The sequence below is a fragment of the Mustelus asterias genome, unplaced genomic scaffold (genome assembly GCF_964213995.1).
Source record: "Mustelus asterias unplaced genomic scaffold, sMusAst1.hap1.1 HAP1_SCAFFOLD_3224, whole genome shotgun sequence".
Taxonomy (NCBI): Eukaryota; Metazoa; Chordata; class Chondrichthyes; order Carcharhiniformes; family Triakidae; genus Mustelus; species Mustelus asterias.
This window is the reverse complement of record NW_027593169.1, coordinates 5,001-22,540: the sequence shown is the minus strand read 5'-3', so window position 1 is coordinate 22,540 and position 17,540 is coordinate 5,001. Positions and strand designations below refer to the sequence as shown.

The 17,540-nt window shown below is 65.1% G+C and overlaps 1 protein-coding gene across 1 annotated transcript in view; it reads right to left on the bottom strand.

Moving 5' to 3' along the window:
• Positions 1 to 17,540, bottom strand: part of LOC144490387 (phosphofurin acidic cluster sorting protein 1-like) — a gene marked incomplete at both ends in the record, with an annotated part of 34,911 nt that overhangs the window by 13,646 nt on the left and 3,725 nt on the right. The window contains 2 exons of the mRNA XM_078208136.1: positions 1,096 to 1,240; positions 15,545 to 15,587. Of these exons, the coding sequence (XP_078064262.1) occupies positions 1,096 to 1,240; positions 15,545 to 15,587 (188 nt within the window). The remainder of the gene's footprint in view (positions 1 to 1,095; positions 1,241 to 15,544; positions 15,588 to 17,540) is intronic.

Genomic DNA, 17,540 nt, shown 5'->3' with positions numbered 1-17,540 from the left:
CATCAGGCCCACCCAGACTGCAATAACACCAACACAGAGCATCAGGCCCACCCAGACTGCAATCACACCATTACAGAACATCAGGCCCACCCAGACTGCAATCACACCATTACAGAACATCAGGCCCACCCAGACTGCAATCACACCATTACAGAACATCAGGCCCACCCAGACTGCAATCACACCATTACAGAACATCAGGCCCACCCAGACTGCAATCACACCATTACAGAACATCAGGCCCACCCAGACTGCAATCACACCATTACAGAACATCAGGCCCACTCAGACTGCAATCACACCATTACAGAACATCAGGCCCACTCAGACTGCAATCACACCATTACAGAACATCAGGCCCACCCAGACTGCAATCACACCATTACAGAACATCAGGCCCACCCAGACTGCAATCACACCATTACAGAACATCAGGCCCACTCAGACTGCAATCACACCATTACAGAACATCAGGCCCACCCAGACTGCAATCACACCATTACAGAACATCAGGCCCACCCAGACTGCAATCACACCATTACAGAACATCAGGCCCACTCAGACTGCAATCACACCATTACAGAACATCAGGCCCACTCAGACTGCAATCACACCATTACAGAACATCAGGCCCACTCAGACTGCAATCACACCATTACAGAACATCAGGCCCACCCAGACTGCAATCACACCATTACAGAACATCAGGCCCACTCAGACTGCAATCACACCATTACAGAACATCAGGCCCACTCAGACTGCAATCACACCATTACAGAACATCAGGCCCACTCAGACTGCAATCACACCATTACAGAACATCAGGCCCACCCAGACTGGACCCCGTACCTTTCTCCCTCTCCCCTGGACTCCTCTCCCTCTCCCCGGACTCCTCCGCCTCTCCCTCTCCCTGGATACCTCCCCCTCTCCTCTGGACCCCATACCTTTCTCCCTCTACCCCTGAGTCTCTGTAATGCTTCCCCTGTCTCCCCAGTGGCTCTATACCCTTCTCCCTCACCCTGCAACCGCCTCTCCCCCCCCCACCCCCCCCCCCCCCCCCGACCCCAGAGCCCTGTATCATATTCCGACACTCACCTCGCTGTGAGGAGATTCCCACTCATGGAAGGCGAGGGGGGCGGGGTGGACGAGGCCTCTTTGACCAGGGTTGAGCTGGAACCATGTGGCGGGGAAGTGGAGGGGGGGCAGGTTGCAATCGTCACGAAGTCCTCTGCCTCGCTCACTGTAAAAACCAGTGTGAAAATCAGAGACTGAGCAATGCACCCACCATCCGGGTTTAGGCAGTATCCTGCACCCTGCCCAGGGACCCAGCTAACTGTGCTACCCACTCTGCCCAGGGACCCGGCTAACTGTGCTACCCACCCTGCCCAGGGACCCAGCTAACTGTGCTACCCACTCTGCCCAGGGACCCGGCTAACTGAGCTACCCACCCTGCCCAGGGACCCAGCTAACTGTGCTACCCACTCTGCCCAGGGACCCGGCTAACTGTGCTACCCACCCTGCCCAGGGACCCGGCTAACTGTGCTACCCACTCTGCCCAGGGACCCGGCTAACTGTGCTACCCACCCTGCCCAGGGACCCGGCTAACTGTGCTACCCACCCTGCCCAGGGACCCGGCTAACTGTGCTACCCACCCTGCCCAGGGACCCGGCTAACTGTGCTACCCACCGTGCCCAGGGACCCAGCTAACTGTGCTACCCACCCTGCCCAGGGACCCGGCTAACTGTGTTACCCACCCTGCCCAGGGACCCGGCTAACTGTGCTACCCACCCTGCCCAGGGACCCGGCTAACTGTGCTACCCACCCTGCCCAGGGACCCGGCTAACTGTGCTACCCACCCTGCCCAGGGACCCAGCTAACTGTGCTACCCACCCTGCCCAGGGACCCGGCTAACTGTGCTACCCACCCTGCCCAGGGACCCGGCTAACTGTGCTACCCATCCTGCCCAGGGACCCGGCTAACTGAGCTACCCATCCTGCCCAGGGACCCGGCTAACTGTGCTACCCACTCTGCCCAGGGACCCGGCTAACTGTGCTACCCACCGTGCCCAGGGACCCAGCTAACTGTGCTACCCACTGTGCCCAGGGACCCGGCTAACTGTGCTACCCACCCTGCCCAGGGACCCGGCTAACTGTGCTACCCACCCTGCCCAGGGACCCGGCTAACTGTGCTACCCACCCTGCCCAGGGACCCGGCTAACTGTGCTACCCACTCTGCCCAGGGACCCGGCTAACTGTGCTACCCACCCTGCCCGGGGACTCGGCTAACTGTGCTACCCACCCTGCCCAGGGACCCAGCTAACTGTGCTACCCACTCTGCCCAGGGACCCAGCTAACTGTGCTACCCACTCTGCCCAGGGACCCAGCTAACTGTGCTACCCACTCTGCCCAGGGACCCAGCTAACTGTGCTACCCACCCTGCCCAGGGACCCAGCTAACTGTGCTACCCACCCTGCCCGGGGACCCGGCTAACTGTGCTACCCACCCTGCCCAGGGACCCAGCTAACTGTGCTACCCACCGTGCCCAGGGACCCAGCTAACTGAGCTACCCACTCTGCCCAGGGACCCAGCTAACTGTGCTACCCACCCTGCCCGGGGACCCAGCTAACTGCTACCCACCGTGCCCAGGGACCCGGCTAACTGTGCTACCCACCCTGCCCAGGGAGCCGGCTAACTGTGCTACCCACCCTGCCCAGGGACCCGGCTAACTGTGCTACCCACCCTGCCCAGGGACCCGGCTAACTGTGCTACCCACCCTGCCCAGGGAGCCGGCTAACTGTGCTACCCACCGTGCCCAGGGACCCAGCTAACTGTGCTACCCACTCTGCCCAGGGACCCGGCTAACTGTGCTACCCACCGTGCCCAGGGACCCAGCTAACTGTGCTACCCACTCTGCCCAGGGACCCGGCTAACTGTGCTACCCACCGTGCCCAGGGACCCAGCTAACTGTGCTACCCACCCTGCCAAGGGACCCGGCTAACTGAGCTACCCACCGTGCCCAGGGACCCGGCTAACTGAGCTACCCACCGTGCCCAGGGACCCGGCTAACTGTGTTACCCACCCTGCCCAGGGACCGAGCTAACTGTGCTACCCACTCTGCCCAGGGACCCAGCTAACTGTGCTACCCACCCTGCCCAGAGACCCGGCTAACTGTGCTACCCACCCTGCCCAGGGACCCGGCTAACTGAGCTACCCACCCTGCCCAGAGACCCGGCTAACTGTGCTACCCACCCTGCCCAGGGACCCGGCTAACTGTGCTACCCACCCTGCCCAGGGACCCGGCTAACTGTGCTACCCACTCTGCCCAGGGACCCGGCTAACTGTGCTACCCACCCTGCCCAGGGACCCGGCTAACTGAGCTACCCACTCTGCCCAGGGACCCGGCTAACTGTGCTACCCACCCTGCCCAGGGACCCGGCTAACTGTGCTACCCACCCTGCCCAGGGACCCGGCTAACTGTGCTACCCACTCTGCCCAGGGACCCGGCTAACTGTGCTACCCATCGTGCCCAGGGACCCGGCTAACTGTGCTACCCACCCTGCCCAGGGACCCGGCTAACTGTGCTACCCACCCTGCCCAGGGACCCGGCTAACTGTGCTACCCATCGTGCCCAGGGACCCGGCTAACTGAGCTACCCACCCTGCCCAGAGACCCGGCTAACTGTGCTACCCACCCTGCCCAGGGACCCGGCTAACTGTGCTACCCACCGTGCCCAGGGACCCGGCTAACTGTGCTACCCACTCTGCCCAGAGACCCGGCTAACTGAGCTACCCACCCTGCCCAGGGACCCGGCTAACTGTGCTACCCACCCTGCCCAGGGACCCAGCTAACTGTGCTACCCACTCTGCCCAGGGACCCGGCTAACTGTGCTACCCACCCTGCCCAGAGACCCGGCTAACTGTGCTACCCACCCTGCCCAGGGACCCAGCTAACTGTGCTACCCACTCTGCCCAGGGACCGAGCTAACTGTGCTACCCACCCTGCCCAGGGACCCAGCTAACTGTGCTACCCACCGTGCCCAGAGACCCGGCTAACTGTGCTACCCACCCTGCCCAGGGACCCAGCTAACTGTGCTACCCACCCTGCCCAGGGACCGAGCTAACTGTGCTACCCACCCTGCCCAGAGACCCGGCTAACTGTGCTACCCACCGTGCCCAGAGACCCGGCTAACTGAGCTACCCACCCTGCCCAGGGACCGAGCTAACTGTGCTACCCACCCTGCCCAGGGACCCGGCTAACTGTGCTACCCACCCTGCCCAGGGACCCGGCTAACTGTGCTACCCACCGTGCCCGGGGACCCAGCTAACTGAGCTACCCACTGTGCCCAGGGACCGAGCTAACTGTGCTACCCACCGTGCCCAGGGACCCGGCTAACTGTGCTACCCACCCTGCCCAGGGACCCGGCTAACTGAGCTACCCACCCTGCCCAGGGACCCAGCTAACTGAGCTACCCACCCTGCCCAGGGACCCAGCTAACTGTGCTACCCACCCTGCCCAGGGACCCAGCTAACTGTGCTACCCACCCTGCCCAGGGACCCGGCTAACTGTGCTACCCACCCTGCCCAGGGACCCGGCTAACTGTGCTACCCACCCTGCCCAGGGACCCGGCTAACTGTGCTACCCACCCTGCCCAGAGACCCGGCTAACTGTGCTACCCACTCTGCCCAGGGACCCGGCTAACTGTGCTACCCACTCTGCCCAGGGACCCAGCTAACTGTGCTACCCACTGTGCCCAGGGACCCAGCTAACTGTGCTACCCACTGTGCCCAGGGACCCAGCTAACTGAGCTACCCACCCTGCCCAGGGACCCGGCTAACTGTGCTACCCACCCTGCCCAGGGACCCGGCTAACTGTGCTACCCATCCTGCCCAGGGACCCGGCTAACTGTGCTACCCACTGTGCCCAGGGACCCAGCTAACTGTGTTACCCACCCTGCCCAGGGACCCGGCTAACTGTGCTACCCACTCTGCCCAGGGACCCGGCTAACTGTGCTACCCACTCCGCCCAGGGACCCGGCTAACTGAGCTACCCACTCTGCCCAGAGACCCGGCTAACTGTGCTACCCACTGTGCCCAGGGACCCAGCTAACTGTGCTACCCACCGTGCCCAGGGACCCGGCTAACTGTGCTACCCACTGTGCCCAGGGACCCAGCTAACTGAGCTACCCACTCTGCCCAGAGACCCGGCTAACTGTGCTACCCACCCTGCCCAGGGACCCGGCTAACTGAGCTACCCACCCTGCCCAGGGACCCGGCTAACTGTGCTACCCACCCTGCCCAGGGACCCGGCTAACTGTGCTACCCACCGTGCCCAGGGACCCGGCTAACTGTGCTACCCACCCTGCCCAGGGACCCGGCTAACTGTGCTACCCACTCCGCCCAGGGACCCGGCTAACTGCTACCCACCGTGCCCAGGGACCCAGCTAACTGAGCTACCCACTCTGCCCAGAGACCCGGCTAACTGTGCTACCCACCCTGCCCAGGGACCCGGCTAACTGAGCTACCCACCCTGCCCAGGGACCCGGCTAACTGTGCTACCCACCCTGCCCAGGGACCCGGCTAACTGTGCTACCCACCCTGCCCAGAGACCCGGCTAACTGTGCTACCCACCCTGCCCAGGGACCCGGCTAACTGTGCTACCCACTCCGCCCAGAGACCCAGCTAACTGTGCTACCCACCCTGCCCAGGGACCCGGCTAACTGTGCTACCCACCCTGCCCAGGGACCCAGCTAACTGTGCTACCCACCGTGCCCAGGGACCCGGCTAACTGAGCTACCCACTCTGCCCAGAGACCCGGCTAACTGTGCTACCCACTGTGCCCAGGGACCCAGCTAACTGTGCTACCCATCCTGCCCAGGGACCCGGCTAACTGTGCTACCCATCCTGCCCAGGGACCCAGCTAACTGTGTTACCCACCCTGCCCAGGGACCCGGCTAACTGTGCTACCCACTGTGCCCAGGGACCCAGCTAACTGTGCTACCCACTCTGCCCAGAGACCCGGCTAACTGTGCTACCCACCCTGCCCAGGGACCCGGCTAACTGAGCTACCCACTCTGCCCAGGGACCCAGCTAACTGTGCTACCCACCGTGCCCAGGGACCCAGCTAACTGAGCTACCCACTCTGCCCAGGGACCCGGCTAACTGTGCTACCCACTCTGCCCAGGGACCCAGCTAACTGTGCTACCCACCCTGCCCAGGGACCCAGCTAACTGTGCTACCCACCGTGCCCAGGGACCCGGCTAACTGAGCTACCCACTCTGCCCAGGGACCCAGCTAACTGTGCTACCCACCCTGCCCGGGGACCCGGCTAACTGAGCTACCCACCGTGCCCAGGGACCCGGCTAACTGAGCTACCCACCCTGCCCAGGGACCCGGCTAACTGTGCTACCCACCCTGCCCAGGGACCCGGCTAACTGTGCTACCCACCCTGCCCATGGACCCGGCTAACTGTGCTACCCACCCTGCCCAGAGACCCGGCTAACTGTGCTACCCACCCTGCCCAGGGACCCGGCTAACTGTGCTACCCACCCTGCCCAGGGACCCGGCTAACTGTGCTACCCACCGTGCCCAGGGACCCGGCTAACTGAGCTACCCACTCTGCCCAGGGACCCGGCTAACTGAGCTACCCACTCTGCCCAGAGACCCGGCTAACTGAGCTACCCACCCTGCCCAGGGACCCGGCTAACTGTGCTACCCACTGTGCCCAGAGACCCGGCTAACTGTGCTACCCACCCTGCCCAGGGACCCGGCTAACTGTGCTACCTACTCTGCCCAGGGACCCGGCTAACTGTGCTACCCACCGTGCCCAGGGACCCGGCTAACTGTGCTACCCACCCTGCCCAGGGACCCGGCTAACTGAGCTACCCACTGTGCCCAGAGACCCGGCTAACTGTGCTACCCACCCTGCCCAGGGACCCGGCTAACTGTGCTACCCACCGTGCCCAGAGACCCGGCTAACTGTGCTACCCACCCTGCCCAGGGACCCGGCTAACTGAGCTACCCACTGTGCCCAGAGACCCGGCTAACTGTGCTACCCACCCTGCCCAGGGACCCGGCTAACTGAGCTACCCACTCTGCCCAGGGACCCGGCTAACTGTGCTACCCACTCTGCCCAGGGACCCGGCTAACTGTGCTACCCACTCTGCCCAGGGACCCGGCTAACTGAGCTACCCACTCTGCCCAGGGACCCGGCTAACTGTGCTACCCACTGTGCCCAGGGACCCAGCTAACTGTGCTACCCACCCTGCCCAGGGACCCGGCTAACTGAGCTACCCACCCTGCCCAGGGACCCGGCTAACTGTGCTACCCACTGTGCCCAGGGACCCAGCTAACTGAGCTACCCACCGTGCCCAGGGACCCGGCTAACTGTGCTACCCACTCTGCCCAGGGACCCGGCTAACTGTGCTACCCACTGTGCCCAGGGACCCAGCTAACTGTGCTACCCACCCTGCCCAGGGACCCAGCTAACTGTGCTACCCACCCTGCCCAGGGACCCGGCTAACTGAGCTACCCACCGTGCCCAGGGACCCGGCTAACTGTGCTACCCACTGTGCCCAGGGACCCAGCTAACTGTGCTACCCACTGTGCCCAGGGACCCGGCTAACTGTGCTACCCACTGTGCCCAGGGACCCAGCTAACTGTGCTACCCACCGTGCCCAGGGACCCGGCTAACTGTGCTACCCACTGTGCCCAGGGACCCAGCTAACTGTGCTACCCACCCTGCCCAGGGACCCAGCTAACTGAGCTACCCACCCTGCCCAGGGACCCAGCTAACTGAGCTACCCACCCTGCCCAGGGACCCGGCTAACTGTGCTACCCACCCTGCCCAGAGACCCGGCTAACTGTGCTACCCACTCTGCCCAGGGACCCGGCTAACTGTGCTACCCACTCTGCCCAGGGACCCAGCTAACTGTGCTACCCACCCTGCCCAGGGACCCAGCTAACTGAGCTACCCACTCTGCCCAGGGACCCGGCTAACTGTGCTACCCACCCTGCCCAGGGACCCAGCTAACTGAGCTACCCACTGTGCCCAGGGACCCAGCTAACTGTGCTACCCACCCTGCCCAGGGACCCGGCTAACTGTGCTACCCACTCTGCCCAGGGACCCAGCTAACTGAGCTACCCACCGTGCCCAGGGACCCGGCTAACTGTGCTACCCACCGTGCCCAGGGACCCGGCTAACTGTGCTACCCACCGTGCCCAGGGACCCGGCTAACTGTGCTACCCACTGTGCCCAGAGACCCGGCTAACTGTGCTACCCACTCTGCCCAGGGACCCGGCTAACTGTGCTACCCACCCTGCCCAGGGACCCAGCTAACTGAGCTACCCACTCTGCCCAGGGACCCGGCTAACTGTGCTACCCACCCTGCCCAGGGACCCGGCTAACTGTGCTACCCACCCTGCCCAGGGACCCGGCTAACTGTGCTACCCACCCTGCCCAGGGACCCGGCTAACTGTGCTACCCACCGTGCCCAGGGACCCGGCTAACTGTGCTACCCACCCTGCCCAGGGACCCGGCTAACTGTGCTACCCACCCTGCCCAGGGACCCAGCTAACTGAGCTACCCACCCTGCCCAGGGACCCGGCTAACTGTGCTACCCACCCTGCCCAGGGACCCGGCTAACTGTGCTACCCACCGTGCCCAGGGACCCGGCTAACTGTGCTACCCACTCTGCCCAGGGACCCGGCTAACTGTGCTACCCACCCTGCCCAGGGACCCAGCTAACTGTGCTACCCACCCTGCCCAGGGACCCAGCTAACTGAGCTACCCACCCTGCCCAGAGACCCGGCTAACTGTGCTACCCACCGTGCCCAGGGACCCAGCTAACTGTGCTACCCACTCTGCCCAGGGACCCAGCTAACTGTGCTACCCACCCTGCCCAGGGACCCAGCTAACTGAGCTACCCACCCTGCCCAGGGACCCAGCTAACTGAGCTACCCACCCTGCCCAGGGACCCAGCTAACTGTGCTACCCACCCTGCCCAGGGACCCGGCTAACTGTGCTACCCACCCTGCCCAGGGACCCGGCTAACTGTGCTACCCACCGTGCCCAGGGACCCGGCTAACTGAGCTACCCACTGTGCCCAGGGACCCGGCTAACTGTGCTACCCACCCTGCCCAGGGACCCGGCTAACTGTGCTACCCACCCTGCCCAGGGACCCGGCTAACTGTGCTACCCACTCTGCCCAGGGACCCGGCTAACTGTGCTACCCACTCTGCCCAGGGACCCGGCTAACTGTGCTACCCACCCTGCCCAGGGACCCGGCTAACTGTGCTACCCACTCTGCCCAGGGACCCGGCTAACTGTGCTACCCACTCTGCCCAGGGACCCGGCTAACTGTGCTACCCACCCTGCCCAGGGACCCGGCTAACTGTGCTACCCACCCTGCCCAGGGACCCGGCTAACTGTGTTACCCACCCTGCCCAGGGACCCGGCTAACTGCTACCCACCGTGCCCAGGGACCCGGCTAACTGAGCAACCCACCCTGCCCAGGGACCCGGCTAACTGTGCTACCCACCGTGCCCAGGGACCCGGCTAACTGTGCTACCCACTGTGCCCAGAGACCCGGCTAACTGTGCTACCCACTCTGCCCAGGGACCCGGCTAACTGTGCTACCCATCGTGCCCAGGGACCCGGCTAACTGTGCTACCCACCCTGCCCAGGGACCCGGCTAACTGTGCTACCCACCGTGCCCAGGGACCCGGCTAACTGTGCTACCCACCCTGCCCAGGGACCCGGCTAACTGTGCTACCCACCCTGCCCAGGGACCCGGCTAACTGTGCTACCCACCGTGCCCAGGGACCCAGCTAACTGTGCTACCCACCCTGCCCAGGGACCCGGCTAACTGTGCTACCCACCCTGCCCAGGGACCCAGCTAACTGAGCTACCCACCCTGCCCAGGGACCCGGCTAACTGTGCTACCCACCGTGCCCAGGGACCCGGCTAACTGTGCTACCCACCCTGCCCAGGGACCCAGCTAACTGAGCTACCCACCCTGCCCAGGGACCCAGCTAACTGTGCTACCCACCCTGCCCAGGGACCCAGCTAACTGAGCTACCCACCCTGCCCAGAGACCCGGCTAACTGTGCTACCCACCGTGCCCAGGGACCCAGCTAACTGTGCTACCCACTCTGCCCAGGGACCCAGCTAACTGTGCTACCCACCCTGCCCAGGGACCCGGCTAACTGTGCTACCCACCGTGCCCAGGGACCCGGCTAACTGTGCTACCCACCGTGCCCAGGGACCCAGCTAACTGTGCTACCCACTCTGCCCAGGGACCCAGCTAACTGTGCTACCCACCCTGCCCAGGGACCCGGCTAACTGTGCTACCCACCCTGCCCAGGGACCCGGCTAACTGTGCTACCCACCCTGCCCAGAGACCCAGCTAACTGTGCTACCCATCCTGCCCAGGGACCCGGCTAACTGTGTTACCCACTGTGCCCAGGGACCCAGCTAACTGTGCTACCCACCCTGCCCAGGGACCCGGCTAACTGAGCTACCCACCCTGCCCAGGGACCCGGCTAACTGTGCTACCCACCCTGCCCAGGGACCCGGCTAACTGAGCTACCCACCCTGCCCAGGGACCCGGCTAACTGTGTTACCCACCCTGCCCAGGGACCCGGCTAACTGCTACCCACCGTGCCCAGGGACCCGGCTAACTGAGCTACCCACCCTGCCCAGGGACCCAGCTAACTGCTACCCACCGTGCCCAGGGACCCGGCTAACTGTGCTACCCACTCTGCCCAGGGACCCGGCTAACTGTGCTACCCACTCTGCCCAGGGACCCGGCTAACTGTGCTACCCACCCTGCCCAGGGACCCGGCTAACTGTGCTACCCACCCTGCCCAGGGACCCGGCTAACTGTGTTACCCACCCTGCCCAGGGACCCGGCTAACTGCTACCCACCGTGCCCAGGGACCCGGCTAACTGAGCTACCCACCCTGCCCAGGGACCCAGCTAACTGTGCTACCCACCCTGCCCAGAGACCCGGCTAACTGAGCTACCCATCCTGCCCAGGGACCCGGCTAACTGAGCTACCCACCCTGCCCAGGGACCCGGCTAACTGAGCAACCCACCCTGCCCAGGGACCCAGCTAACTGAGCTACCCACCCTGCCCAGAGACCCGGCTAACTGTGCTACCCACTCTGCCCAGGGACCCGGCTAACTGTGCTACCCACCCTGCCCAGGGACCCGGCTAACTGTGCTACCCACCGTGCCCAGGGACCCAGCTAACTGTGCTACCCACCCTGCCCAGGGACCCGGCTAACTGTGTTACCCACCCTGCCCAGGGACCCGGCTAACTGAGCAACCCACCCTGCCCAGGGACCCAGCTAACTGTGCTACCCACCCTGCCCAGGGACCCAGCTAACTGTGCTACCCACCCTGCCCAGAGACCCGGCTAACTGTGCTACCCACTCTGCCCGGGGACCCGGCTAACTGTGCTACCCACTCTGCCCAGAGACCCGGCTAACTGTGCTACCCACCCTGCCCAGAGACCCGGCTAACTGTGCTACCCACCCTGCCCAGAGACCCGGCTAACTGAGCTACCCACCCTGCCCAGAGACCCGGCTAACTGAGCTACCCACCCTGCCCAGGGACCCGGCTAACTGTGCTACCCACCGTGCCCAGGGACCCAGCTAACTGTGCTACCCACCCTGCCCAGGGACCCGGCTAACTGTGCTACCCACCCTGCCCAGGGACCCAGCTAACTGTGCTACCCACCCTGCCCAGGGACCCGGCTAACTGTGCTACCCACCCTGCCCAGGGACCCAGCTAACTGTGCTACCCACCCTGCCCAGGGACCCGGCTAACTGTGCTACCCACCCTGCCCAGGGACCCGGCTAACTGTGCTACCCACCCTGCCCAGGGACCCGGCTAACTGAGCTACCCACCCTGCCCAGGGACCCGGCTAACTGTGCTACCCACCCTGCCCAGGGACCCGGCTAACTGCTACCCACCCTGCCCAGGGACCCGGCTAACTGTGCTACCCACCCTGCCCAGGGACCCGGCTAACTGTGCTACCCACCCTGCCCAGGGACCCGGCTAACTGTGCTACCCACCCTGCCCAGGGACCCAGCTAACTGTGCTACCCACCCTGCCCAGGGACCCGGCTAACTGCTACCCACCCTGCCCAGGGACCCGGCTAACTGCTACCCACCCTGCCCAGGGACCCGGCTAACTGTGCTACCCACTCTGCCCAGGGACCCGGCTAACTGAGCTACCCACCCTGCCCAGGGACCCGGCTAACTGAGCTACCCACTGTGCCCAGGGACCCGGCTAACTGTGCTACCCACCCTGCCCAGGGACCCAGCTAACTGTGCTACCCACCCTGCCCAGGGACCCGGCTAACTGTGCTACCCACCCTGCCCAGGGACCCGGCTAACTGTGTTACCCACTCTGCCCAGGGACCCGGCTAACTGTGCTACCCACCGTGCCCAGGGACCCGGCTAACTGTGCTACCCACCCTGCCCAGGGACCCGGCTAACTGTGCTACCCACTGTGCCCAGGGACCCGGCTAACTGTGCTACCCACCCTGCCCAGGGACCCGGCTAACTGTGCTACCCACCCTGCCCAGGGACCCGGCTAACTGTGCTACCCACCCTGCCCAGGGACCCGGCTAACTGTGCTACCCACCCTGCCCAGGGACCCGGCTAACTGTGCTACCCACCCTGCCCAGAGACCCGGCTAACTGTGCTACCCACCCTGCCCAGAGACCCGGCTAACTGTGCTACCCACCGTGCCCAGGGACCCGGCTAACTGTGCTACCCACTCTGCCCAGGGACCCAGCTAACTGTGCTACCCACTCTGCCCAGAGACCCAGCTAACTGAGCTACCCATCCTGCCCAGGGACCCGGCTAACTGAGCTACCCACCCTGCCCAGGGACCCGGCTAACTGTGCTACCCACCCTGCCCAGGGACCCGGCTAACTGAGCTACCCACTGTGCCCAGAGACCCGGCTAACTGTGCTACCCACTCTGCCCAGAGACCCGGCTAACTGTGCTACCCACTCTGCCCAGGGACCCAGCTAACTGTGCTACCCACCCTGCCCAGGGACCCAGCTAACTGTGCTACCCACTCTGCCCAGGGACCCAGCTAACTGTGCTACCCACCCTGCCCAGGGACCCGGCTAACTGAGCTACCCACTCTGCCCAGGGACCCAGCTAACTGAGCTACCCACTGTGCCCAGGGACCCAGCTAACTGTGCTACCCACCCTGCCCAGGGACCCGGCTAACTGAGCTACCCACTCTGCCCAGGGACCCAGCTAACTGAGCTACCCACTCTGCCCAGGGACCCAGCTAACTGTGCTACCCACCCTGCCCAGGGACCCGGCTAACTGTGCTACCCACTCTGCCCAGGGACCCAGCTAACTGAGCTACCCACCCTGCCCAGAGACCCGGCTAACTGAGCTACCCACTCTGCCCAGGGACCCAGCTAACTGAGCTACCCACTCTGCCCAGGGACCCAGCTAACTGTGCTACCCACCCTGCCCAGGGACCCGGCTAACTGTGCTACCCACCCTGCCCAGGGACCCGGCTAACTGTGCTACCCACCCTGCCCAGGGACCCAGCTAACTGTGCTACCCACCCTGCCCAGGGACCCAGCTAACTGTGCTACCCACTGTGCCCAGGGACCCGGCTAACTGTGCTACCCACTCTGCCCAGAGACCCGGCTAACTGAGCTACCCACCCTGCCCAGGGACCCGGCTAACTGAGCTACCCACCCTGCCCAGGGACCCAGCTAACTCTGGAACCCACCCTGTTACACAGAGTCACTCTCCACAGCTCCCGCAGAAACACACCCGGTAGAGAAACTCCCCCCGTAGCCCCCCCCCCTACCCCGCCCCACCCGGCACGGAACCTCCCCCCTCCGCACGGAACCTCCCCCCTCCGCAGGGACCCTCTTCCCTCCGCAGGGACCCTCCCCCCTCCGCAGGGACCCTCCCCCCTCCGCAGGGACCCTCCCCCCTCCGCAGGGACCCTCCCCCCTCCGCAGGGACCCTCCTCCCTCCGCAGGGACCCTCCCCCCTCCGCAGGGACCCTCCCCCCTCCGCAGGGACCCTCCCCCCTCCGCAGGGACCCTCCCCCCTCCGCAGGGACCCTCCCCCCTCCGCAGGGACCCTCCCCCCTCCGCAGGGACCCTCCCCCCTCCGCAGGGACCCTCCCCCCTCCGCAGGGACCCTCCCCCCTCCGCAGGGACCCTCCCCCCTCCGCAGGGACCCTCCCCCCTCCGCAGGGACCCTCCCCCCTCCGCAGGGACCCTCCCCCCTCCGCAGGGACCCTCCCCCCTCCGCAGGGACCCTCCCCCCTCCGCAGGGACCCTCCCCCCTCCGCAGGGACCCTCCCCCCTCCGCAGGGACCCTCCCCCCTCCGCAGGGACCCTCCCCCCTCCGCAGGGACCCTCCCCCCTCCGCAGGGACCCTCCCCCCTCCGCAGGGATACGCCACACAGAGGCTCTACCCGCGCAACCCCCCCACCCTATCACTCCTCGCACACAGACAGTTGTTCTCCAATACCGCCCCCCCATGGTTGATCAGCCCACACTCGACTGATTTTTGTCGCTCAGACTTGGAGAAGCTATTGGAAGTCAGGGTGAAGAGACAGCAGCTCTCTGTGGGAAACACCAGTTACCCATCAGTGTGTGTGTTTACACAGAGACCGGCAGGGAAATACGCAGACGGAGAAATATTTCCATAGAGTCATAGAGGTTTGCAGCATGGAAACAGGCCCTTCGGCCCAACTTGTCCATGCCGCCCCTTTTTTTAACCAGTAAGCTCGTCCCAATTGCCCGCGTTTGGCCCATATCCCTCTATACCCATCTCACCCATGTAACTGTCTAAACGCTTTATAAAAGACAAAATTGTACCCGACTCTACTACTACCTCTGGCAGCTCGTTCCAGACACTCACCACCCTCTGTGTGAAAAGATTGCCCCTCCGGACACGTTTGTATCTCTCCCCTCCCACCTTAAACCTATGCCCTTTCATCTTAATATAAAATCAAGATGAGCAGAAGCAGATACACTCAGAGAGAGAGTGCTGTCTGTACAGGCAGACACACTGTTACCTGCCGTGTACAGACAGACACGCTGTTACCTGCCGTGTACAGGCAGACACGCTGTTACCTGCCGTGTACAGGCAGACACACTGTTACCTGCCGTGTACAGACAGACATGCTGTTACCTGCCGTGTACAGACAGACACGCTGTTACCTGCCATGTACAGACAGACACACTGTTACCTGCCGTGTACAGACAGACACACCGTTACCTGCCGTGTACAGACAGACACACTGTTACCTGCCGTGTACAGGCAGACACACTATTACCTGCCGTGTACAGACAGACACACTGTTACCTGCCGTGTACAGACAGACACACTGTTACCTGCCGTGTACAGACAGACACACTGTTACCTGCCGTGTACAGACAGACACACTGTTACCTGCCGTGTACAGGCAGACACACTGTTACCTGCAGTGTACAGACAGACACACTGTTACCTGCAGTGTACAGACAGACACATTGTTACCTGCAGTGGACGGACACGGTTCAATAATTCCAACCTTCACCACCTGGAAGAAAAGAAACCATGTTTTATATTCCGAAATTCCCACGGTGTGTGTGTGAGAGAGTGTGTGTGCGAGAGCGAGTGTGTATGCGAGAGACAGAGAGAGAGAGTGTGCGAGAGAGAGAGAGAGAGAGAGTGCGGGGGAGAGAGACAGAGAGTGTGCGAGAGAGAGAGAGCGCGCGAGAGAGAGAGCGCGCGAGAGAGAGAGCGCGCGAGAGAGAGAGTGCGCGAGAGAGAGAGTGCGCGAGCGCGCGAGAGGGAGAGCGCGCGAGAGGGAGAGCGCGCGGGAGGGAGAGCGCGCGGGAGGGAGAGCGCGCGGGAGGGAGAGCGCGCGGGAGGGAGAGCGCGCGGGAGGGAGAGCGCGCGGGAGGGAGAGCGCGCGGGAGGGAGAGCGCGCGGGAGGGAGAGCGCGCGGGAGGGAGAGCGCGCGGGAGGGAGAGCGCGCGGGAGGGAGAGCGCGCGGGAGGGAGAGCGCGCGGGAGGGAGAGCGCGCGGGAGGGAGAGCGCGCGGGAGGGAGAGCGCGCGGGAGGGAGAGCGCGCGGGAGGGAGAGCGCGCGGGAGGGAGAGCGCGCGGGAGGGAGAGCGCGCGGGAGGGAGAGCGCGCGGGAGGGAGAGCGCGCGGGAGGGAGAGCGCGCGGGAGGGAGAGCGCGCGGGAGGGAGAGCGCGCGGGAGGGAGAGCGCGCGGGAGGGAGAGCGCGCGGGAGGGAGAGCGCGCGGGAGGGAGAGCGCGCGGGAGGGAGAGCGCGCGGGAGGGAGAGCGCGCGGGAGGGAGAGCGCGCGGGAGGGAGAGCGCGCGGGAGGGAGAGCGCGCGGGAGGGAGAGCGCGCGGGAGGGAGAGCGCGCGGGAGGGAGAGCGCGCGGGAGGGAGAGCGCGCGGGAGGGAGAGCGCGCGGGAGGGAGAGCGCGCGGGAGGGAGAGCGCGCGGGAGGGAGAGCGCGCGGGAGGGAGAGCGCGCGGGAGGGAGAGCGCGCGGGAGGGAGAGCGCGCGGGAGGGAGAGCGCGCGGGAGGGAGAGCGCGCGGGAGGGAGAGGGCGCGGGAGGGAGAGGGCGCGGGAGGGAGAGGGCGCGGGAGGGAGAGGGCGCGGGAGGGAGAGGGCGCGGGAGGGAGAGGGCGCGGGAGGGAGAGGGCGCGGGAGGGAGAGCGCGCGGGAGGGAGAGCGCGCGGGAGGGAGAGCGCGCGGGAGGGAGAGCGCGCGGGAGGGAGAGCGCGCGGGAGGGAGAGCGCGCGGGAGGGAGAGCGCGCGGGAGGGAGAGCGCGCGGGAGGGAGAGCGCGCGGGAGGGAGAGCGCGCGGGAGGGAGAGCGCGCGGGAGGGAGAGCGCCCGGGAGGGAGAGCGCCCGGGAGGGAGAGCGCCCGGGAGGGAGAGCGCCCGGGAGGGAGAGCGCCCGGGAGGGAGAGCGCCCGGGAGGGTGAGCGCGCGGGAGGGAGAGCGCGCGAGTGCGTGAGAGAGTGCGTGAGAGAGAGGGAGTGCGTGTGCGAGGGAGTGCGTGTGCGAGGGAGTGCGTGTGCGAGAGAGTGCGTGTGCGAGAGAGTGCGTGTGCGAGAGAGTGCGTGTGCGAGAGAGTGCGTGTGCGAGAGTGTGCGTGTGCGAGAGAGTGCGTGTGTGAGAGAGAGCGTGTGTGTGTGTGTGAGAGAGAGAGCGTGCGAGAGAGAGAGCGTGCGAGAGAGAGAGCGTGCGAGAGAGAGAGCGTGCGAGAGAGAGAGCGTGCGAGAGAGAGAGCTTGCGAGAGAGAGAGCGTGCGAGAGAGAGAGCGTGCGAGAGAGAGAGCGTGCGAGAGAGAGAGCGTGCGAGAGAGAGAGCGTGCGAGAGAGAGAGCGGGCGAGAGAGAGAGCGGGCGAGAGAGAGAGCGGGCGAGAGAGAGAGCGGGCGAGAGAGAGAGCGGGCGAGAGAGAGAGCGGGCGAGAGAGAGAGCGGGCGAGAGAGAGAGCGGGCGAGAGAGAGAGCGGGCGAGAGA